The sequence below is a fragment of the Parasteatoda tepidariorum genome, chromosome 2 (genome assembly GCF_982258835.1).
Source record: "Parasteatoda tepidariorum strain Cologne lab strain chromosome 2, Ptep-v5.0, whole genome shotgun sequence".
Taxonomy (NCBI): Eukaryota; Metazoa; Arthropoda; class Arachnida; order Araneae; family Theridiidae; genus Parasteatoda; species Parasteatoda tepidariorum.
Window position 1 is genome coordinate 15,780,781 of NC_141756.1, and position 25,693 is coordinate 15,806,473.

Consider the following 25,693-nt stretch of genomic DNA (forward strand, 5'->3'; position numbering starts at 1 on the left):
AACAAAACACGATGTAAGATTTCGTCCTTAGGCTTAGATTAAATACTTCCTGTTATAAACAAAAAAACACAGAAGGTTAAGAAAAAGCCGAAACGCCGTTACAAAAAATTACACAACATTTTATTTTATTCCTATTAGATTATAAGCTAAAGTAAATATATTAGACAAACATGCAATAGTATTTACAATTTGAAGTTTTAAATTGTTCGTTTTTAATTTAAATTATCGTTCTTTTTCATAAAATTAAAAAATAAAGAACACATAATGCCCGTTTTATTTCTGTAAAAAAAAATTTCACTAATTAAACATCTTAAACAAGAACTTAAATGAATTTAAACTTATTTAATGTAAATATTATGCAATGAAAATTTACAAATCCCTAATTAAAAATAGTATTCCCAGTAGTGATTGCCACCCGTTATTAACTTTTTGAGGAACAGTTTCAAATATTTGCCATTTTCAAAATTCCATTTTCCAGGAACTATTCTATCTATTTTGCTTAAAATTTGCATTTCGCCACATAACATTACATTCTATAAAATGATGTAAAATTTTCTATGCCTTAGAATTTAAAATGTTTTCGACTATTATTATATAAAATGATAAATAATTATAAATAATTACAACAAATTTATTTTTCGCATATTACTTTCTTCGGATAAACGAATTTCATTATTATGTGCAAAAATTTTTCAATTCTCTTTAAAACTTCTCGTGATACGGCGAAGTATGCGAAAATTAAAATTAATATTAAGGGGTCTAAACTTTGGATCGCTCACCGGACAAAACTATTGGGAACCTATTTCCCAGATTGTTGCTACTCTCCATATTTGGGGGTCAGAAATCCACATTCGCTGAGAAAAAAAGATATGTTCATTCAGATAAAATACGTTTTTGTGTCTGATTTTGTAACTCAAAACATCGTCTGCACTATTTAGCATATTTGAATTATTTCCATCAAAACATTAAGTCTGATTCTAAGCGCGTGAAAATTTGATCATTAGATCAAAAGTTAATCTGGGAGATTCGTTTATTTATTTTTTCATTTTTGCGCTCTGTACAATGAACCATATTAATGTGTAAATTGATTGTTTTCTTTTAAGCTTAATAGCATGATATTTTGAATTAATATCTAATTAAGGTTATTGCAAATCTGTATTATATTATGATTTAAGTATTATTAAGATGCCGATATCTTGGTTAAGGGTTTAATAAATATTTCCGGACTGTGAAATGAATACCTTCACTATCAAAATAAATATATTTCATTAGAAAATAAATGCTTTCCATTTTAGAACTATCAATTTTGTGCTGTGAAGTATTTTAAACTCTTATTGGTATTTTGTTACCAAAGAATCGAGACTTAATCTGTGTAAATGTAAATAAAAAGTTTTGGGAATAAAACTTCGTTAAAAAGAATCGAGAACTTAATCTGTGTAAATATAATAAAAAAAATTTGGGAATAATACTTCTCTAAAAAGAATCGAGAACTTAATTTGTGTAAATATAATAAAAAAGTTTTGGGAATAAACTTCGTTAATAAGAATCAAGAACTTAATTTGTGTAAATATAATAGAAAAATTTGGGAATAAAACTTCGTTAAAAAGAATCGAAAACTTAATCTGTATAAATATAATAAAAAGTTTTGGGACTAAACATTGGGAATTAAACTATACAGATTAACTGGGAAACTTAATTTGTGTAACTGTAATAAAAATAAAAGAAATAATTTTGATGTAACTTATCTGTGTTTATTGTAAATAAATAAAATTAAAAGATATCTCAGATGAATGAGGATTGATCAAGGAAGAGAGCAAGGGTGGGAGCTCCCAGAATTAACAGATTTTGTTATAGTAGAGCATCTTTCTGTTTTCAAATACAAAATTTAAAATTGTCTATTTATCACGAAGAAATATATAAAATCTACGAGTGTTCTAGGCGTATACAACGCATATTCGTAGTTCATTGACTTAAACATTTTATTGACAACAAAATTAGCATAAAGGCATTGTGGATTTTCAATTGAAAAATAATTCCAACACATCAAATGTTGACTTAACAAATTAGATAAGTTAAGGTCAAGGATAAACCTTGATGCAAATTAATATCATCTGAAGTCAGGGACATCATTTAACGCCTCTTCTTGAAAACAAATCACGTCTTTCACGTGGTTCTTTAAAATACTAAAATGACTGAAGCAATTTTTTTTTTTAAAAAGCAACCAGAAAAAGTGATATACTATTTCTAAAAAAATTAAAAGAAGAAGGTTTTTATTTTATGTGAATAATTTGAACTATGAAGATATAAGACTAAGTCGTCTTTTTCCAGACATGATATATACTGTGAGTTCATTTAGTATTCCATTACATAACTGAAAATATAATTTATTATCACGTTCTATCAGTCATTATGACGCTTTCACACGTTTTAAGAAAAAGCACTAAAAATGTAAGGATCATTTGGATCTCGAGTTTGAAATCAATAGCCAAAGCATAATAATAAGTCTTTACATTAAAAATTTAACTGTTTCGATTTTTCATCTGGTTAATTTCACATTTGAGTTAAAATCTAGATATTTTTTGAGTAATTAAATGGTTCGAAACTGTAGTTTATAATTCTTGGAAATACCTCCTATATCTTTAATTTCTATTTTAAAACTTTTTTTAAAGTAAAATAATTCCTGGCAGAATAAATTACAATATCATTCATTGCAACATATATCCTGTTCTTATAAAAATGTTCAGAACATTAATTCCATTCAAATTTTCATATTCAGATGTCATATTGATGCATTTATAATCATGTTCTTGTTAAAATTGAACGATTCAACTGCATAATCAAGTATATAACTTGAAAAAATTCTAGAGATAATGAGAATAACTGTTTTTAGGATTCAAATCTTGATAGCTAATGTTTCTGAAAATTTGTGTCTTATCATTGTGTATCAAATTTTTTAACAATGCACTTACTACTAAGGGCTTTGTAAATTGGTTATACACAGACGATGCAAAGAGTATTTCGGTTTTGTGTTAACTTAATGGGAAAATAAGAAGTAATAAAAAAAAATTAAGTGAGCGCTTATCATATTCTTAAAGAGCCCAATGAAAGTTTTCTAATCCATTCTGTCTTTAAAAAATATGTCCATAAAAATGCAATGTTTGGGCCATTTTAAGCATTCACAATTCTATGAACAAATATTATTTTATTCCAAATTTGACAATTTTTTTTAACTGAAGTTTGCATGATATAGAAATAACGTATATTGATAATGCACATTCAAATAATCCCTAGACAACCACGACACACATTATCAATCGTACACAGAAAATATTGTCTGAATTGTATGTGTCAACAGCACATGTCAGCAACGACTTGAGTGATTGCACATTCGAACTTTATTTGCACTGAATTTCGAAGATGTATTGAACCATCTGTTGTGCAACTGAATTTTGTCATAAGACTAAATGTAGATAAAGATAAAAGAATTTCTCTGATCAATTCTGGAAGAATTTCAAAAACCTTTTTAATCTCTTTTTCAATGACACTCATTTGCATAATTTCTCGGTTTAATGAATAACAGCTACAGTTACGCCTTTTCTCCTCCTCTTCCATAAATTCAGACTTCGTGGCCTAACATCTAATCATGTGACGTGACATGAAAATATGCTTAATTTATGGGTAATAATTTATAACATTTAATAGGTAGCGGGTAAAAGCACTTTCGTTGAAAAAATACAAGTTTTATGTTTAGTGCACGAAAAAAAAAGAGAAAACTTATCACCTGCACGTGCACAATAATCATATTTTCACGTAATCAATCTTAATGGTTTGAGGGAGTGAATTCAAAGATGCATAATAATTAGCGTATTTTTGTTACGAAATTAGGCACAAAAACAAACTTTCTCTTAATAAACAGGTATTTTTTTCGATAGATTTGGATTTATAACCCCTAAAGTATAGAGAGTAGCAGAAATCTGGGAAATAAGGTCCCAAAAGTTTATTCCAGAGAGCGGTCAACAGTTTACACCTCTCAATGTTAATTTTTCTTTTCGGGTATTCCGCCATATATTGAGAACTTTTTAAGCGAATTGAAAATTTTTTGCCCAGAATGTTAAAATAGGGTTATGAGGCAATTCCAGGTAAAAAATACATCTTTTATAATTATTTATTATTTTGCGTAGCAATAGTTTTAAAAAATTTGAACTGTCTAACATATAGCATAATTTTAAGAATAATGTTGATATAACGATATGAATTTCATTATTCATTCAAATAAAATTAATTAAGTTTGGATCATCATATATTTTCAAAATTATTAATAGCGTTTCATTGTTAATATGTTCACAATTGCTAATGTGCATTATATGTGCATTATAATGTGCATTATAATGTGCATTGCTAATGTGCATTGAATTAATGTGCACAATTGTAAATGCATTCATTGCGTCTATTGGTTCCACCAAAAAAGGGCCGATCATTTACGGTTCCTCAGCGGAAATTGGAAAAAGCTAAGTTAGAGAACAAAAATAAAAATAACTGAAGCAATGTTTTATAACGAAATGGTTAGTAGTCGTGTTGTTGACAATCTTACGATCTTTTTGAATGTTTAGAGACTTTAAAAATTAATGAAACTGAAATTCACCTTAAAATAATTATGCATTCTATAAGGAAATTTATGTTTGAATGACTTATAGAAGATAAATATGATGGTAGAAATATTTTTTTAATCAAATGGTTAGAAGTACTAACTTTATAGTTAATGATCATAAGATCCATCAGAAGAACTTATTTTGAATCAATTCTGTACTTTTTTTAAAAAGATAATTTCACTGATTTATGTAAGAACTACAATTCTCTCCCCCCTCTCCTACTCGCTATTTTTGCAGTTCCGGAGTTAAATCTAAACAGAAATGTGTTACGTTTAAATTTGAACTTGCTTATGACTATTTTCTCAATTGATATTGCACATCTTTGTTGCCAACGCGGAAAAAGAATTTCATCGGGTTTTTTTAACAGCATAAGCATTTGTGTTTTATATAATATAGATACAAATGAAAATGGCAACAATTATTTCATTGTCAAAATAGTTAAGAGGACCAAAGGCGTTGCTGATGATCTTAAGCACTCGATTACAAAATTAGTAGCATATTTTTTTAAAAAATAATTTTTAATTTTCTGAATTATATAAAGATAAATAATTATTCTTATTCACTAGATTCTAGAACATACTACATGAGATATTGTTTTAATTATTATTAATTTAATCTCGTCGTAAATCTTTTAACTTTTTTATGTATTCATAACGAACATATGAAAAAAAATAGATATGTATGAAACAAAATTGAGAAGAAAAATGCAGATCAGAATTAAACTATTGAGAAAAACTTGCTTTTCAGATACTTATATAATTCTAATTTAGAAAGGACAACCAACGGAAATCGTGCATTGCATACTGAGTTGGTAGACTGAGCTCTGAATGAAAATAAAAAAAAGTAAATTAATTTCGAACGGTCTAATAACTGAAGCAGAATATTAATGACCTATGATAGATTTATATAGAAATAAACACATAGTAACATGTTCATTATATATGCTTATATAATTAAGTGCTCACCAAAGGTGCAATTTTGCTAAAAATCTGCCAAATAAAATAAATATTCAGGGAGGGAAACCATTCAATCATTAAATTAGGAGTTGCTCTATTTAAGAGAGAATGATCAGCAGCCGTATTATACTAAAGTCATACAGAGAAAAAAACTCTGGTTGAATTACCGTATTGTATGGTAATGATATTTCTGGTAAAAATTAAACCATAATTCTGATTAATAAAATCAAAATATGTAAACCATTCATTTGGTAATTTTTTCGTTCATATGGTAACGGTTTATTAGAAAATCTGGTGTTTCAAAATTATAGTACTACACATTTTAGTAAAAAATACAAAACTGAAAAGTAAATTTAGCCGAATAAATGATTTTTATATCATGCTCTAAGGTATTATGCTGAACTTGAAAAATTTTATCAAATATTATAAAGCCATATTTTATTGTTAATTTTACCAAAATCATTACCAAATGGTTCGGTAAAAATTATTGAGATTTAAGGTGTTCCCAGCAATATTTCGGTAGTTTTGACCTTACTTTTTTTCACCGTGAATAAAATGCATATAGTTTTAATGTAAGAAACTGGCATGAAATAATTGTTATTTAACTTTATAATAAAGATTTTTGTTTATCTTTATTAAAATTATCATGAAATTATTTTCATTAAATCATTTGAGTAAAAAATATTAATAAATTTAGCTATGGTTGAAACTGTATGTCGAACTCAGAAAGTGAAAAAAATTGCTATATTTGTTTTGGAACGGTCATTTTAAAGAATAGGATACATATTTTATGGAATATTATACTAAATATAATATTTTTATCATTCTAACTACAATCTTTTTTTAAAAATTCTGTTAACTTGTTTATGCATTTGAATGTGTTTTAAATTTGAAACACGTAAAGTAGCAAGCCTGTTTATCGAGTATCTATCGATAGAAAGGAAGAGGATAACCGTTTCTAATAAATTTCTCAAACAATTCATGTACAATGATCCTTTATAAATGAAAAAGATTAAGTTGCTGACTTCCCCTTACGAAAAAAACAATCGCAAGGAGCATTGCCCAGAAATGAGAAGAAAAAAAAACTTGTAAAACTATTCCATTTGGAGCTTGTATTCGAAGGAGTCCAATATATGTGACTACCGTAGGTTATCAATTCGCATAAAATATATGCATGGACAATTTCTTGTCTGAAAAATTATTGTAATTTTTTGTGATATGATGATTGTGAAATGATTGATAAGTGAAAAGATTTTATTACCAGTTTTTTTTTTGTCCATTGTGGAGTATATATCCCCGCGAAAGATTTGCTCATGACAATAATTCAATATGTTGAGTTTTCATAAGCCTTAAATCAAAAAAAAAAATTACCACGCTTTTTACTTTGAATAATTAGTTATTTCGTATCATGTGAGATGATCACCATAAGAAATAGCTTTTGAAATCCTACGCATAAGTAAGGGTAACTCTAGAGAAATTGGCATGAGATTTACATTGCCGTACAACAAGTATCCGTATAACAACCGTACAGCAGTATAACAAGTAGTATAACAAGAATGGTAGGTCAGTGGTGAAAATTTCTGGAAGCAATTATTTTACGGAATGGTAGGTAGCACATCACCTTTTTGTTTTTATATTAAATTTTACTAAATTATAGAACTCTATACCCGATTTCTTAGGCTGATTAAGCGCCCAGAAATTGTAAACAGGTGCATATTTATATTCTTACCTGAGAGATATGTCTCCATCACAGAAATAGGAAAATATGTTGGATGTCACTCCCCCAGGACTGCAGGCAAGCACAAGCATGCCAGTTGCATAAAGAGGATCCAGACGCAACAGCAAGATGATGATGAATGCTGACAACGGCAATAGGCAAAACTGACTTAACATGCCAATCACTACACCTATAGGCCGACTTAGGTGATTCCATACCTGCAAAAAATATAAATCATGATGTTCTTGAAAATGAAAGGGCAAATGATGAAATTTTCCATCAGACTTAAACAAAATATTATTGATTACAAGTAATCAATCAGTTTAATCGTAACTTATTAGGAGAAATGTAATTGATTCCCTGCAAAATTTAATTAAAATTATGTCAGATTTAAATAAAATATTATAGATTGCAAGTAATCAATTACTCAAATCGTAACTTAATAGGCAAAATGTTATTGATTACTTGTAAAATATCATCATTAAAAATATCTGTAGTCAAAGCCACAGTTTTTATCAAGGATAGATCCAATAAAAATAATTTGAAATCGGGGATTATATAATCGTAATTGTATTGCTTGGAATTATGATTTCAATTTATTACTGTTATATTTCGCAATTAAAATTTCCAATTTTAGTCGTAAAATATGATTGTCTGTAATCACAAATGTGAATTATTACTACTTCTAATACTGATTACAAATAATTAATTACTTTTAACCAATTAAAATTTGCTCAACTTCGGTTTCTGCAAATATTAATCGATAAGATGCTGAAACGAAACTGGATTCCTTAGAACCTCCTTATTCTCCTTAGAACCTGAATTCCTTAGTAAGGAATCCAGTTTCAGTATTTCTTATTTCAATATGGTTTTAGTTATTTGACACAGAGAAAAATATCATTTAAAATTATCGTACTGTGTGGTAATGACATTTCAGGTTAAGGAAAAAAATCATAATTCTGCTTTGTAAAACCAAAATATACGATATATAAGCCATTTGTTGAGTAATTTTTCCTACGGTTACCAGAAATTCTGACTTTTAAAATTTTTGTTATGACCACACATTTTTGGTTACACAAAATTGAAAAGCAAACTAATCAAGTAAATGATTTTCATGCCTTACTCTAAGGTATTGTGATAAAATTACCAAATTTTACCACTTTTTCTGAAACTATATTTCATTGTTAACGTTACTAAAATATTTACTAAAGAGATTCTGTAAGAGTTTCCGAGCTTTTTGGTGTTTCCATAGAAAGAGAAATCATCACATCATTACGCATTATAGCATGTGTTAATTTCAAAAAGAAGTATTTACACGCGTAGTAGAAATTTTATACTGGAGAGTAGCAACTGGAGATTTTGTACTGGATTAAACAGTTTCAAAGAAAATTATTTTATATCCTGAAGTATGCATATTCCTTTTAATATACTTTGAATTTTAAAATGTTGGTGTTAAAAATTTAAACAAAATAAATTATTTTAAGAAAAAGTTTCAGACGAAAAAAATTGCAAAGGAATACGCTTTTTATTTGCATGGAAAAACAAACGAATTCTAAAGTCTTAAAAGCATAACATATAAAAACTCAAGTCAATTTTATGATATTGTGTTTGGACATAATATTAAGTTTTTGTCGAATCACCCATATGTGTCACTATTAGAAAAAATTGTCCCATCCAAAAAGAAAAAAAAAAGTTTTTAAAATTACTTTCAAAATATTGTTATGCTAAGTTGCAAAAATAAAGGTTTACTTACAAAATAAAGTTTTTGTTCACATTAGGCTTAAGTTGCCTAATTATTTTATAAATCGAACTAATGTACATTTTTGACAAGAATGCAGTAACAATCTTTTTTTCCTTATCGAATTATCACGATAATTTTTCTCGTCGAAAGCATAAAAAAATATGAAAATTATATTACCGAACATAACTAATAACTCAAACCAAAAATATCCTTTCAGAATCTTTCTATGTTCAAGTTTTTTTTCAAATATTAAATATAAAATTGTATCAAATTTTTATTATATATTTACTATTTTTATAAACTGTGCAAAATCGGATATCGTAGATTTTCTTTTTATGAAAATGTCACTTAAAATTTGATTAATTGCCTTAGCTTTTTTCTATTGCATTTTTTCTATATGCATGAATGCAATTTTCGGCCAAAAACACTTTTCAATTTAACAATATTTAAAATATTTTTATTGTCTTTAATGTTTTTAAGAATACTATAAATAAATGAGTGTTTTAAATTTTTTGATTTTTTATAATTGTATTTAAATGAATATTTTTTTCATGGTGTTTGACAATACCACCAGCAAAGCCATTAATATTATCTGTATCATCTGTATATTAATATTATATTGGTATAATATATATCCTTTGGTATTTATTTCAGTACATATGTAGGGGGATGAAAAGATTTTGAATTTTTTGTTAATTAATATTAAAAATTTTGTAAATTTTTTGTTGAATTATTTGTATAAAAAAATAATGAATTTTTGGGTTCGATATATGCCTTGGAATTTTTCAAAAATTCCAATAAACTACAGAGATATTGAAAACAAATGCATAAAAGTGAAATTGCAAATTTTTAAAGAGAGTATTTTTTCCTGCTGTGCAATTCACGTTCTGGCAACATTAGCATTATCGCCCCAGATTTTTTTTTTTTCAATTTCTTTCCGAAATGCAAAAAAAAAAAAAAAAAATGAAAAAAAAAAAAAAAGAAAAGAAAAAGAAAAAAAAAATCTCTTCTCTCAACTTTTTTACGGAAACAATTGCAGTGCGAAGAAATAGTACTTTTCTTTCCTTGGAGCTTGATGCTCAGAGATTTCGATTCGAAATAGATCCAAATTTATAGCATAAAAGTATTATGCAATATTATTTATTTGTATATACAAGGTTAAAAATAACAGATTTAAGAACTTGAATCAACAATTGATGAATGACAATATGAACTTGTAAATAATTGCCACATAACTGACAAAACATTTAAAGCAATAGCTTAAAGTTAAGTCTTTATTAATCTTTTCTTTTGTGTTGCAAGTGTCAACAAACAATGTTTACTTGATTTAACGCTTCTATAAAACGTAACACAATAACCCTTGAGGTAAATATTACATTCATTGATAGCCGCTCATTGAAAAATGATGGAAATTTCCTAAGCTAGACATAAAATAATAGTATTTCAGTGTCCATCAGCGTTCCCATTCCTATTACCTACAAGGTCATGTCAAAACTTTCTTTTGGCGAGGAATTTCTCCTCCAAGGGCACCTAGTAGAGTAGCTTGGGGTACATTAACTAGGAAAACTATCAATTATATAACTTATAGGATGCGAAAATCAAGGTTGTTAGAGATTTCGAGATTCTTTTTTCATATGCAACAGGAATGTGAAATACATGAAATAAAAAAATGCCACAGAATTTATGATCTCATAATCGAAATTGAACGGTCAATGTAATATGATTTTTTTTTCTCATTCTTGTACTTTTTAATACAATTGAAGCTTCTTTGTTCAAAAGAAAATAAGCTGCAGAAAGTGATGTCATTACATTGGAATCCACAAAAGAAAGGTCATAAATATTTATTCTCAATTAAAAAAAATAATAAATTCAATCACTTAGGATATGAATCTAGAAATCTGGGATAAATGGTTGTCTCATGCATTCAAAGAGAATTCAATATGACTCACACTAAAATTTTGGATTTGCGACTGCTAATGTTCAACTTGTAATTTGTCGCCTTGTAATTTTGAACCAAATCCAGAAGAAAAGAGAACTCCTAGATCAAGTACTGGAAAAAATTTGCTTTCGTGGAGGACTTTTTGATGGAACTAATTTGCATTTGCGTTACATAGAGAGTAAAATCGAAAAAACCTCCCACGGTTAGCCTAACGGCAAAGGGATTCTTACCCATGATCCGTCTACCACTGAGGATTTTTTACGTCAGCATTGTGGTCGGTGCAAGCCGGGTGCAGAATTCGTATAGACCGATGCAAGTGAAACGGGTTCAAATCCCAGTGATGGCTGCTTAGCCATCACTGGGATTTGAACCTCATTGGAAGACAAAAGCTTTATCCCCTGAGTCACCACGGCTTTAGCATGCTGTGTTATAAAAATAGAGGTTTAAATAGTTTTATTGAAACTTCTTCTGAATCAAATTACTCATTGTCAATGGAAGCATTTTATTTTAAAAGCTACAAAGAGTTAGACACTTATTTTTAAGTGATTTTCATGGGAATTTAAAAAAAAATTAAATTAATTTCTTTCACTATATTGAAATGAACAATTCATTGCTCGGACGCTCTAACGGGATCTCAAATAAGATTGAATCTTTGGGATAGAAAATGGGACTTTATGTATCAGGCAATGAAAGAGTTGCTGTAATGGGAGGTCTTATTAAAGAGAGTATGCGTTGTAATAACGCTTTACTTATTTAGGATCAATTATTACTATTGATAACAGAATGTCTCCGGAAATAAAAAACAGCCTCTATCTGGTAAATAAGGCTGTCTATAGGCTGAGAAGATTTATTAAATCTAGGCTTCTTTCTAGAAAAACAAAGTTCTTAATTGATAAAACTCTTCTCAGGTCGGTCTTGACATATGCTTTCTGAAGCTTTGACAATGACAAAACTGAAGGAAAATTGTATCGCAATATTTGAGAGAAAGATTTTGCGGAGTATACCTGTAGGTGTAAATGAAAACAATACCCGGAGAAGGAGATTTAACTTAAGACTGTACAAGATTTATAAACAACCTGAAAATATTAAATACATAAAAATAAATGGAATGAATTGAGTGGCAAACGTGATTCGAATAAGTGATGACAATACTATGAAAAAGATATTGCTTTTTAGACCCACTGGAACAAGAAAGTGGGGAAGTTGTGATGGGCCGATTCGGTGGATTCTGATTTTCTTGCAATGAATAAAAAGAATTCTAGATCAAAGATAAATCGAAAGTTGTTATAGAGAAATCATCAGAGGAAGGCATTGGCCCGCATTGGGCTGTCTGGCCAACTAAGATGATGATGACGTAATAATAACGAGCGATTTTGAACCTAGCTTAGAAAGCAATCAATATCAAGTATGAGTATATATATAGATCTATCATGCGAAAGGCGATAAGCAAATGGGAAAACTTATTTTAGCGTTGTGTTTATCAAACGGAAACGTTACAAGAACTCAGAAATCATTACCAGGTTTTGAACCTAGGGCACTTCTGAATCAAACTTTCTATCTTTCGGACCGGCCTAGATTTTTGCTTATTTTTTATTATTTTTTATTTATTTTTATTTTTTATACATAAAGTTAAATATTGCGAAGTAAACATGCCTTACAGATTACATTAAATTTCTTGTTAATTTATTGAAATATATTTATTTTATTTTATGGTTCAATAATCTTCAGAAGTAAAAGAAAACTTCAACACAAAAAATTCAACTTTCAAAATTTGACTTAAAAAGTTGTTACAGTTTTGAAATCCTTAGTAATTCAAATTCGTATAAGACTATAGGAACTTTAACTACGAATTTTGATATACAAATTCAAACTTTAAAATATAACTTTAAATATAACATATTTTGACAAAGCAATAAAATACATTCTAGCAAAATCATTGCTTTTTAACTCATAAGCATGTGATAATCATTAAAATAACAATAATGATGGTAAAGATAGCATAAACTTTTAATTTCATATTTTATGTAGTTATGAATCTTCAATTTCTGAAAGGTATTTTTATTTAGTTAGTTTTTTTAGGTTTATTATTATCGTCATTATTTAACATTCATAGATAAAGCAGCAAGTTTAGAAAGATGAAAATTTAGAAGAAAGAAAATAATGCAAAGACAATATTGACACAAAGCAATTAAGGTCTAAGAAGCTGGTGGAGGTTGAGTCACCCCATCTCTGTATCCAGCTCCTCAGCCAAGATTATGCTAAAAAGTACAGTCCAATCGGGCAGGGAAATGACCCTTTTACCAAGCTTAAAAAGATGAATACGCTCTCCACTAAACGCTCCATGAACATGCAAGACCGTTACAGCCGGTCAATTCTTACTCGTTTGATATTATCATCACTTACGGATTTTTAAAAAAGATGATTGAAGCAATAAAACAATGATTGAATGAATGTCTTACCTCATTCCAAGTGATATGGCATCCCATGGCAAACATGACGGAAATGAGCAGCACACAAATGAGAATATCATGGGCTAACTTAATAACAGGATCTGGCATGGACACTACAGGCAATGACACGTCCAGCAAGCTCCCATTGGCTAGGACGGTCAAGTTCTCTTCCATAGCATCAAATAATAAGGAAGCACTTGTCAAATTCATATTTTCTTTTCAGTGGTACAAGAGTTTAAATAAAATTAAAAAGCTATGAAGTTGAAGCGCTTAATCGAATATATTCGATTTATGATTTAAATATGAAAATGTGTGACGAATTTAATGTTTGTACATTCAAATTCTCAGGAACAAAATAAAGAAACTTTGGTATTTAAAAATTAACTCGCAAAGAGAGGAAAAGTTGCTACTCCGGTTTCCGGCCTTCAAAGTCAGAAGATTTTCTGCAGTTAATTTTTCTTTCCTCCAATCAATTAACAAATCAGATCTTTAATTAATTCGGTCAGAAATCGCAACTTCAATCAAAAACTCCTCTTCCTTTCTTGACGGATAGTTGTTGATCTAAGATTTATCTTCTTTGACTAAATAGAGACTTTGCTTTGGCGAGTTTTGGTTTTTGGTTGAGAACTTCGTCCGATGGTGGAAAAGTTTTAGCTGAATGCTATTGATAAGCCAAAAGGGGTTTTAAGAAACCGGACAATGGGGTGATAGTCCTACGTTTAGCGTTTGGGCCTGTAGATAACCAACGTTGTGGGCAAGAAGCCTTGTAGTGGGCTTCACTGTGGCACATGAGCTATTTTTATTCTTCTGGAAGCTATCCGGCAACGAGAATTCCCCGGGAAAAGTCAGCTGGAAGAAAAAAAAATAGGCATATGTACTAAAATGCTAATGAAATATATAATTTTCTAAATAATGCCTTAAAAAAAAAAGACCCAGTTGAGTTTTAAGAAAATGTCAAACACACAAAATCAAGTGATTTGCTTTTAATAGATTTTAAATGCAAAAAAAAAAAATCATTTTAATATTGTTAAAATTTGATACATAAATTTAACTTTTATAAATTTTCAGAATTTAGATATTTTGATGAAATAATTAAGTACATTTGCTTAACCCCCCCTTCTGGAGCTTAACCACATATACCTGATCACGTGATTCCCCGTACACGAGCCACAATATCAGATACTAAACGGGACTTTCTGGCGTCAGTGGCGTAGGATCACACGGGCATGATCTCAACACGTAAATACGAAATACTAAAACTTACTAATACGAACTGTACATTTCGTATGACATCTCGTTAGATTACTTTTCGTATTAGTACATTATTAGTTAGCATTACATTGCTAGTACATTATTATTTAGAATTACATTTCCTATAAACTCGAAGGGTTTAGCACAGTGCTTCCCTCCACCGGTCTAGAAGGGGTTAAACAGGGTACTGAAGCAAAATATTTTAAGTAAAACGTCATGTTTATTGAACATAGTAGAAATTACGTAATTTAGAAACAATTCAAAATGGTTTTTGATTTCAATAATAAAATATTAAAATATGCATACAAAAAATAGAATTGATAGAAAATTTTCTAAAATGTTTAATCCAAAATAGATTTTCAATGTAAGCGCAAGTTTCTTAATTGTAACTTATTGAAAAAATTTGCAAAAAATTATGACAATTTGGTGTTTAAAAGCTTCGCTTTGCTTAAAATGATAAGTCAAATTTTCACGTCAAGAGGATTTTTTCTTTAATTTTCTCAATAGAGGAAATTGAAAAAATAAAGAGCGTTTAAAAAATGTCGAGAAATTTGAAAAAAATATGCATCTTTAAATATAAGAGAAAAGTACAAGTTTAAATTTATTCTGTTATTGCGTACGGTTATAAAATTACCATAGGCATTAATTTTTATTTGAAATTGCAAAAAAAAAAATTAATGAAATGTAGTAAAAAAAATGAACTTTATTCTCCACAAATACCAGATTAAATTTATCATTAAAAAATCATATTTTATTAATTTTCTGATTCAAATATAGTTTTCTCATTTATTATTTAATTCAAATTCTACCTAAAATTTCCCAACTTGTTGACATTAAAAATAGTAATACTGGAAATAATTTAATGTGGATATTTCTATTTTTAGTGATTCGTTTCAATTTAGAGAGTATATTTCGAATTTTTTTTAAATTTAATTCATATATGAATTCGTAAAAATGAAAGTAATAAATAAATTACGAAATTACTATTAAAAAAAATTATAATTTAAAAAAAAAGAAAAGACGCGTATTCGTGGGCCAAAGTTTGCCTTGCAATTGGTATACCTACAATATTATTTTGTAAATTTAAAAAGCATTAAAATTGGCTTTATAAGTTGATTTGTAAATTTTCTTAATCAATTAAGCTTTTTTTAAAAAAAAAAAAAAAATGCTAATCGTTTTAAGATAAAACGAAAAAAAATTTTTTTTTTCCTCTTGGGAATTAGGGTTACGAACAAAGCAAAACAGCGTGAATAAATATAATAAATAAAGGAGCAAAAAAAAGAGTATATTGCGTTTCGATCACGCTGTTCCGCTTTATTTATAAGAAGCAAAAAGTGTACTCTCCTTAATTCGGATTATGATTTCAAACAATTGAGATAAAAAGTGAAAGTCATTTCTCCCATTTGAAAACAAAGAAACTCCTGTAACAGACATGAAATCTTAAAAGATATCACTCTCGATGTACTCGGAAGTGCTCAACAACCAAAACAAAAATAAATAAATAAATAAAAAAAAAGCGAAGGTCGAGTTTGTAATCGATGAGTCCTTGAACAAGCGAATACCGATTGGCGAGTTGACCAATGTCGAACTATTTTCACGCACCTGGTCTATCTTACCTGTTAAGCATTTAAATCTCATTACGATTATGATACCGGCCGAATTTTAAGAGCTTGTTTCTGTGAGAAGCCAAGTGATAAAGCTATGCCTCATCAACCGGGGAAGAAAAAAAATGAAAGTTGTCTGGAGGCCTGCTTGCTCTCGTATGATACATTTCACAGCAATTATCGAAAAGGCGTAAGGGAAACGCAACATTAGTAAAGTCTAAATGTTTCCGAACTTATAATCTGGCCAGACAAGGTTGTAATTGAAATTAAAACCTTGAATGGAAATATACACTTTTAAAAAAAAACGCCATTTCATTCACATAGCGGCATAGTACTATTTCCTAATATATTCACTAAGTTATACACATTATCATTTGTATGTTATATTTCATAATCATTGTGTCTATTCATACCTAGTATCTTTTTAGAATGGTTTCTTAATTTTTAATAATAAAAAGAAGCAAGAGACTTAAGGTTTTTTTCCGTTTCTCTATTATTAAGGTATAAAAAAATTGCTTTACGACCTTTAATAACTTTTTGTCTTTATTTTTTACGTTTAAAATAAATTCGTCAATATGGTATACGTAGCTTTCAAATATCAAATAACTTGGAAACTATCACAATAATTGTCTTTCTACTATACGTTTTAATGTGATTTACTATTTTAATTTACAAAAAAGAGCCTGGAATTCAAATTCTAATTTTGATAACAATTATTACACTGACCAATTTTCATAACCAAGTTAATAGATATTGAAAAACGAATTCTATATTTCAATCACTTCTCTTTCTCTTTATCTTTCTCATTATCTTTGTTTATTTAATTTAAGATTGTCTACTAATAAAGATTTCCTCCTTAGATTTCCTTTATTTATTTATTGTACTGTTTATATCAGAACAAATTTTAGTAGTTTTAATGTTTGTTTAAAGGTAAAAAATAAAATTTTAGAAACTAGAATCTTATTGTTCTAAACCACACTAATTTTATAATGTTTCTAAATAAAAATACATACTAAATCATGCTGTTTTTTATAAACCGTGTTGTAATTTCTAAACAATTTGAAGTAATTGTTCGTATTGTTTGATGCTAAATTTTTCTTCTTTTTGAAGAAAGAAATTTTTATAATTTGTTGGCCTAAAATTTAGAAAAAGAAACATTTAATCTCACACAAATATATCATAGTTTTTAAAAAATTGGAATACTTTTGCTTTAATAAATATAAATCTTTTAAAATAAAACTATTTTGTCTAAAATTTACTTATCAGAAATAATAATAATTTATGCTTATTTCTTAATCGTACAGGCGCAAAACTAAATCATATTTTTCTTCTTTCGAAAGATTTTCCATACAAATAAACTATTTGACTTTCGCTCGTTCATTATCACAAAATAAAATGCATTATAACCAAAAAAATATTGTTTGCCAGCAGTTTAAATCATTTTAAAACCTGAACCAAAAATACCAATATCAATACAATCATCATTTTTATTTTCACGCTTAATTCTAATTGAGTATTTAGGAGGAATTTCTATCAAAATAGAAACATATTATAGTAGTAAAGAAGAAGTTAGTTTATTTTTAATAGGACAATTTCGTAAAAAAATTTTTTTGCAGCAATTAGTCGTCAGTGCCTTTTATAAACTGACAGGATAGTTGACTAATATTACTTATTATAAGTGTTGAAATAATATGATTGTTAAGGATATTATTCCTTAATAAATGTTAAGCAAAAAATTTAAAAATCTAAAAAGAGTTTCGCTACCAAAAAATCATTAGAATTATTATAAAATTTTGTGAAAAAAATCTTTCAATTAACATTTTGAAAAAATATCAACATATTCTCCTTAATATAAACTTAAAAATATTCCAAACGTTTTTAAACGTGGAGAGTTTAAAAATGTTCTATGAAGTAAATAAGTGAAATTACAAATAAATAAATAAATAATAGAATGCATAAATAAAAATTAAATAAGAAAATACAAATGAAATAAATATACAAAAATATAAATAAATAAACAAAAATAAAATAAATGAATTAATATTCTCAAAATTTAAAGTTATTTTGTTATTAGGGAGCAATTATTAGTTCAAATTGTTTATCTAATATTTATCAAAATAATTTTTCAACACAAGTTTTTTGAAAAATGTAAATAATCGTTGAAGTCAAATATTATAAAAACTTACCTAATTTTTTAAGCTTTTGATAAATCCAAACAAATTCTTCAGTAAGAATTGAATTAATGAGGATTTCCCTTTTTATACCTATTGTCATAAACTTGACGACCTTTATCACCAGGTGGCGTGCCGTTTTTCTGGCGGTAATTCCAACATCATCCTTGCCGGACCAGTTGACATACGCAAGATCAAAAAACTTTCTTTTTTCTTCCCCTTCTATTTTCGGCCACCCCTTCTTAAAATTTTCGCAATTCGTCTTCGATGTTTAAAGATCCGTTCATTTTCTCTTTAATCTGGCGATACATTTCATTTCATTTCTTTTTCTTTTATTATCGCTTTTTAAAATAAAAAAAGTTTGCTCAAAATATTTGTTTCTAACCAAGCTTATCGTTCACAATTACCAAAATCGCTCGCTTAATGATCAGGATTACAGGATTGATTGCAGGATTTCAAGATTACGGGGGGGGGGGGAAGCTGCTATATTACATTAATAAGTCAGCGAAAAAATAGATGGAAAAGTTGAACTTCTTTTATAAATTAAACTATTTTGACATCGGAAAAATTTGAAAAAAAAAAAAAAAAAAGAGAAAAGTTATTGAATAATTAACTACTCATAGAACGATTGAGTTAGAATATTTGTTTTTAATTACGCTGGCAATTTTTGCACATATTTTGAATTATTCTGTTAGCAATTACTGCACATTCACATGTTTAGAATTAGTATTGCATATTTAAAAATTCAAATTTCTGCACAAAATTATAACAAAAATGTACTAAATAGACTAACTTTAATGTCCATTAAAGCGTCATGTCGGATATAGGAATTTTAAGATTTTTCATTTACACATTAATTTTAGACTACTTCTGATCCCCAAAAAAGAATATAGTTTAAATCAGTATATCTTACATTGCAAAAAAAAAAAAAAAAAAAAAAAAAGAGAGAGAGAGAGAGAGATTTATATGATACAGGCTCACAATGAATAGGTTGCAAAATTTTCTTTACTTAATTAATAATGATTTTGAACAATTATAATTCTTACAATTACGCTATTATGCTCCCCTGAAAAAGTTTGATTTTTTTTAATAGCATGTTTTTTATAATTTGCATATATACAGATTTTGTATACAGGGTGTCTCAGTTAAGCGTTTCAGAACTTCTAAGAGGGGTAGGGAGCATCCTGACGACTCGAAATCATATAGCAATGTGGGGTCGGAAATGCTTTCCTGAAGCGGTGACGTACACAGAAGCACCATAAAGAAAAGAGACCGTAAGTGAAAAATCGCTATAATAATTTATTGAAAAAATTATATGGTACATGGGCCAAAGTAAGTGTTCGAAGTTTCTGCCACCGGCTACAATGTACACCTCACATCTCCGGCGCATGGACATTCGAACATTCTGCAATACTCCAGGCATATTTCGCAGTGAGCTACTGCGATTCTTGCAACCAGCATTATCAACAGGGGTGTCATAAACCAGTGTTTTCATATGACTCCAGAAATCAAGGCATGATAGGTCGGGTGACCGAGGAGGCCATATAATTTTTTCAATGTATTATTATAGCGATTTTTCACTTACGGTTTCTTTTCTTTATGGTGCTTCTGTGTACGTCACCGCTTCAGGAAAGCATTTCCGACCCCACATTGCTATATGATTTCGAGTCGTTAGGATGCTCCCTACCCCTCTTAGAAGTTCTGAAACGCTTAACTGAGACACCCTGTATATGCAGATTTTGCTCTCTTGAGATATTTGTGGAGTTCTGACATATATATATATATATATATATATATATATATATATATATATATATATATATATATATATATATATATATATATATATATATATATATATATATATATATATATATATATATATATATATATATATATATATATATATATATATATATATATATATATATACAAGAGATATCTGATATATATATATATATATATATATATATATATATATATATATATATATATATATATATATATATATATATACATATATATATATATATATATATATACATATATATATATATATATATATATATATATATATATATATATATATATACATATATATATATATACATATATATATATATATATATATATATATATATATATATATATATATATATATATATATATATATATATATATATATATATATATATATATATATATATATATATATATATATATATATATATATATATATACACGTTACTGTGAATGACCGAAGTTGGTAGATGCCAACTTCCACCGGTTGACAATCACATTGTCTGTTTGGTAAATGTCTGAAATATATATTAGGTATATTACTAAATACTATACGAAATATACGAAATATTACTAAATACTATACGAAATATACGAAATATTACTAAATACTACCTAACAAAATGAATCTAAATAAATGCTTAATGCATAACTAATTATTTAATACTGATGGCTATAGTGCAACCAATTTAGATAAAGAAATAGATCAAGAGTATCGAGAGAAATTTGCCTTCGTGGAGGACTTTTCGATGGAACTAGCTCGCATTTGCGTTATATGGAGAGGAAAACCACGAAAGCCTTAAACGGTTATCCGTGAAAAGTTAAATTATTTTATACTCTTTTGGTCAATTTTCAACATTCTATAAAACATTTAGGTTTTCTATTTTTAAATTGTCGCCGACAGAGTATTGAAAAAGTATAAACAAGCCTTACTTGCTTAATATCTTGTCTACTATTTTGAGAGTGATTTATGAGATCAAAATGTTTCTACAAGGATAAGAATTATATTTTTAGAATTTCTAAAAATTTGTAAAAGAATTAATAAGCAAAAAAAAAATTCCTTTATTCTTCCGATATTTTTAAGCATGTCACTAAGAATTCAACATTTCATTTGGATTTTTGCTTTCCTGCATCACACTGAAACGTTATCAGAAAATGATTTCCCGCCCAAATCTTACGTTCTTTTTATTTAGTCCTTCGTTCTATGAAGGATACTACTTTTCGGCTTTTTTAAATTGAAAGGCTAGGGAAAATATACGACACATATTTGCCTAATAACATTCTTATACGAAACGGTTTCTTAGTATTGTCTGCATTTTACAATTTATCGAAATTTCCATTACTGAATAATATTTATTTTTCCAAAATATAAATATAACTTCCTAAATGTAATAAATGATATTTTGGAAATATCGTTTGCAATAATTTTCATTTTTCCAAAGAATATATAGTAAATATTTTGTTAAAAATAAAGTCAAATAGTTTCAAAAACGCATGCAATTTCAGCCTACGTGTACAAAACAGAGCAGCAAAATGCGTTTGCAGCTGGTCATGACCTTTATAAGGTACCTTGTATAACTCTCTTTATATCGAAGTAATTCTTTAATCTAAATCTATTGTATTATGAAAAAATCGATTAAAAAATTAAAAAAGAATGCAAATTAGCATTTTGCTCACATTTTTTTTAATCTTCCGCGTTTCATAATGCAAGACCTTATAAGTCCTTTTTAGGCGCACTTAAACACTTAAAGACTAAACACTACATTTGAAAAGTTAGATTGAGTCAGACTTTAAACGTAAAATAAATAAAGAAAGAAGGAAATAAAACTATTTTTCATTCTTAAAATTTCTTGAACAATTATTATTTAAGAATTATGATTATAAATAGTTAGATGCATCGCTGATTATACTATGACAGTCGTATACTCTGCACTATATATTTCTATTTACTGTAAATAATGTCTTTTTATGTAACTTAAGTGTGAACTATTACATTTAAAAAAAAATATCAGTTCCAATAAAGCAATCTGTTTGTGTTAAAGCAAGTGCAGAGGAAAATCTAAAATTTTATTTTTAAATTTATCCCCTGTCAAACTTTTGTTTTATTCTTAGTGAAATATTTTGTTTTGAGTCAAATATTTTATATAAAATTTGAAATAAACTTAAAGTTTTAGTGTACTGGTCATCGATTGGCTGTCCGGACCTCTTCTTCCCTCTTTATGTAGGCTAGCGACAAATAAGATTTTGCTAAATCAAGAAATCATTAGAAGTGCAGTGAAAATAAGAAATACAAGAAGACTTTTTGCATCTTTGATAAAATTTGTTTAATTACTGTGTTTGTTTAATTACCGTTATTTGCATCAAAGATGTGACAAAGCAAGCAAAATGCACATTCTATATGCAGTTGGTGAAAATTAACCGAAAACACAATAATTATTCAGCACAGAGGCCCAATAAATGCTTAAAAAGCTTACGTTGTTTAGAAGTTAAGTATATCAGAATTTTCAAACCTGCCTAAGATTTTAAAAACGTTAAATTTCCAACTTTTTTTTAAAATTTTCTATATTTTTAAGGATTGTAATCCAGTTTTGTAGGCCAAAATATTGAATCATTTGATACTTTGCTGAAAAGGATCTTAAAGCTACTAAAGTGAAAGAGAAATTAAAGTCTTACCAATCAAAAAGCAAAATATCATCAATGTTTCTAAGACAATTTTTATCTATTTAGAATGATATGTTTTGTGGAACTTTAGGAACCAAATAAACACAAACACAATAGAAATAATTACTTTTAATATAAGTAGATCCATAAATCAAGGTCAATCGGAAACGAATAGAACTCTTCCGCGACCAGAAAAGAGATAATTTTCTTCGGAAATGCAACCACAGTACGCTATTGCCCTCTTCAAGGGAAACTTGCTCAAAAGTTAAAGCGTTTTTCGATGTATCGAGAATACATAATGAATCAACAAAAGGAAGCGATAGAGTTGAATGGGTTTTTTTACAGTTGAACAGGTGTTGCCATTGCTTTCTTATGTTTTTATCGGGTTTATTTAATTATATAGCATTTGCCTTAATTTCGAACAAAATCTGTAATAGAACCAAAGACACTTTCTCGCACTATCACTCCTAACGCAGTAGAAGATATTACTCAGGGAAGATAATTTTTAAGAATGGCAACAATTAAATCGATATTACCACTTAAAGGACATTTTTGTAAGGTTGTATAAACAAATAATTGTAATATTAATATTTCACTTTACTGATTGAAAAACCAGAAAAATAAAAAAATTTTATTTGTATGAAAATATTAAGAATCGTTTAAAGAATATTTTTGCTGAATTGTATTCGTAAATCTTGATTCGTTTTATTTTATTTTATTTTATTTTATTTTATTTTATTTTATTTTATTTTATTTTATTTTATTTTATTTTATTTTATTTTATAAGCGTCATTGAGCTGTCGAGCCATTTTTGAGTTCACGACTAACAATGCTCAACTCCATAACCTAATAATTTCGAACCCAATTCAGAAGACAAGGAAACTCTTGGATCAAGTATAAGGAAAAATTTGTCTTCGTGGAGGACTTTTTTTGATGGAACTAATCCGTATTTGCGTTACATGGAGAGGGAAACCTCACACGGTTTGTGAATGGCGAGCCAATACACGTCTACCATTGAGAATATTTTACGTGAACACTGTGGTCGGTGCGAGCCGAGTGCAGAATTTGTAATAACTAGAAATCGCGGGATTTGAACCCGGGTCACCTCTATGGAAAGCGAGCGCTCTATCATCTGAGTCACCACTGATAAACCTTGATTTATCTTATTTTATTTTATAAGCATCATTGAGTTGTCGAGCCATTTTTGAGTTCACGACTACCTATGTTTAATTCTGCAGCCTTATAATTTCGTACCCAATCAAGAAGACAAAGAAACTCTTGGATCAAGTATTGGGAGAAATCTGTCTCCATTGAGGACTTTTTTATGGAACTAACCCGTAAGTACGTTACATGGAGAGGAAAACCACGGAAACCTCCTACAGTGAGTCTGACGACAATGGGACTCTAACCCATGATCCGTTTACCACTGAGGATATTTTACGTCAGCACTGTGATCGGTGCGAGTTCGTATCGACCAGCCATCGCTGGGATTCGAACCCGTTGCACCTCATTGGAAGGCGAACGCTCTATCCCCTAAGCCACCACGGCACACTAAAATGTTTTCATACAAGTCTTGGCGAAACAAATAAAATAGCTGGGTTTTATTCTTGACATTCGTAACAATTATCTAATTCATTTAAGCACATACTACAGTAGTACTGTTGTACAAATACTTGAAATCACTGCAAGCGTATCGTTCTCTGTTTCCCGATCCTGGTACTGCGCAATCATCATATTTCCATCTTAATGACTAAGGAAAAAATAAAGCAAGTATTAGCATTTAATTCTTTCTAGATTTCGCTTAATTCAAATTTCTCATAACTTTTGCTTTTCTTTCATCAAATGACTGTATCAATAACGCAGTGTAAATTCTTAGCCTGTTTGATAACTTTTGCTTTTCTTTCATCAAATGACTGTATCAATAACGCAGCGTTAATTCTTAGCTTGTATGATTGCCTGTTTGCTAACTTTTGCTTTTCTTTCATCAAATGACTGTATCAATAACGCAATTCTTAGCCTGTATGATTGCCTGTTTGCTAACTTTTGCTTTTCTTTCATCAAATGACTGTATCAATAACGCAGTGTCAATTCTTAGCCTGTATGATTGCCTGTTTGATAACTTTTGCTTTTCTTTCATCAAATGACTGTATCAATAACACAGTGTCAATTCTTAGCTTGTATGATTGCCTGTTTGATAACTTTTGCTTTTCTTTCATCAAATGACTGTATCAATGACGCTGTGTCAATTCTTAGCCTGTATGATTACAGAAGAGAGATATGAAATATTGAGATGAATTTATCTATGTATGGATCTTTGCTTACATGAAAACATAAGAAAACTCTACTTACATGGTACGTGTTTTACATAATTTTGTTTCGATACTGTGTAACTGTGTATAGATAAAGCCTTTGCGCTAATTTTCTTCAAAATTTTATAAATTTACAAGTTGTAAAAGATAGGAAACGAAACCTATTAGAATAAAAAAATTACAAACAACTGGGACTGTGGAAACTCTGGTTTTCAAAATTATAATTCTTATTTCTGCACATTTAATAAAAAATACTTAAGCAAAATAAATATAAAAAAAAGAAAATTTAATCAGATAAATGGTTTCTATACCATGCTCTAAGGAAGGTATCGTGATAAAATTATCAAATTTTACTATATTTATTAAATTTTATTGCAAATTATAAAACCGTATTTTATTGTGGATTTTATCAAACTCATTACGAAAGAGCTTCAGAGAAAATTAT

At 28.3% G+C, this 25,693-nt stretch overlaps 1 protein-coding gene across 4 annotated transcripts in view; it reads right to left on the minus strand.

The window, feature by feature from the left end:
* Positions 1 to 23,083, minus strand: part of LOC107436095 (ileal sodium/bile acid cotransporter) — a 39,610-nt gene extending 16,527 nt beyond the window's left edge. Inside the window, exons 1-3 of one of the 4 annotated variants that reach the window (XM_087156904.1) lie at positions 22,952 to 23,083; positions 13,462 to 14,301; positions 7,335 to 7,540 (exon numbers count right to left, since the gene is read on the minus strand). In XM_087156904.1, coding sequence (XP_087013030.1) covers positions 7,335 to 7,540; positions 13,462 to 13,662 — 407 coding nt within the window. In that variant the 5' untranslated portion in view covers positions 13,663 to 14,301; positions 22,952 to 23,083. Of the gene's footprint in view, positions 1 to 7,334; positions 7,541 to 13,461; positions 14,302 to 16,305; positions 16,375 to 18,493; positions 18,646 to 22,951 lie in introns of those variants that run through there. The other 3 variants (XM_043051447.3, XM_087156906.1, XM_087156907.1) reach the window with 3 other exon arrangements.
* Positions 23,084 to 25,693: the final 2,610 nt, after the last annotated feature.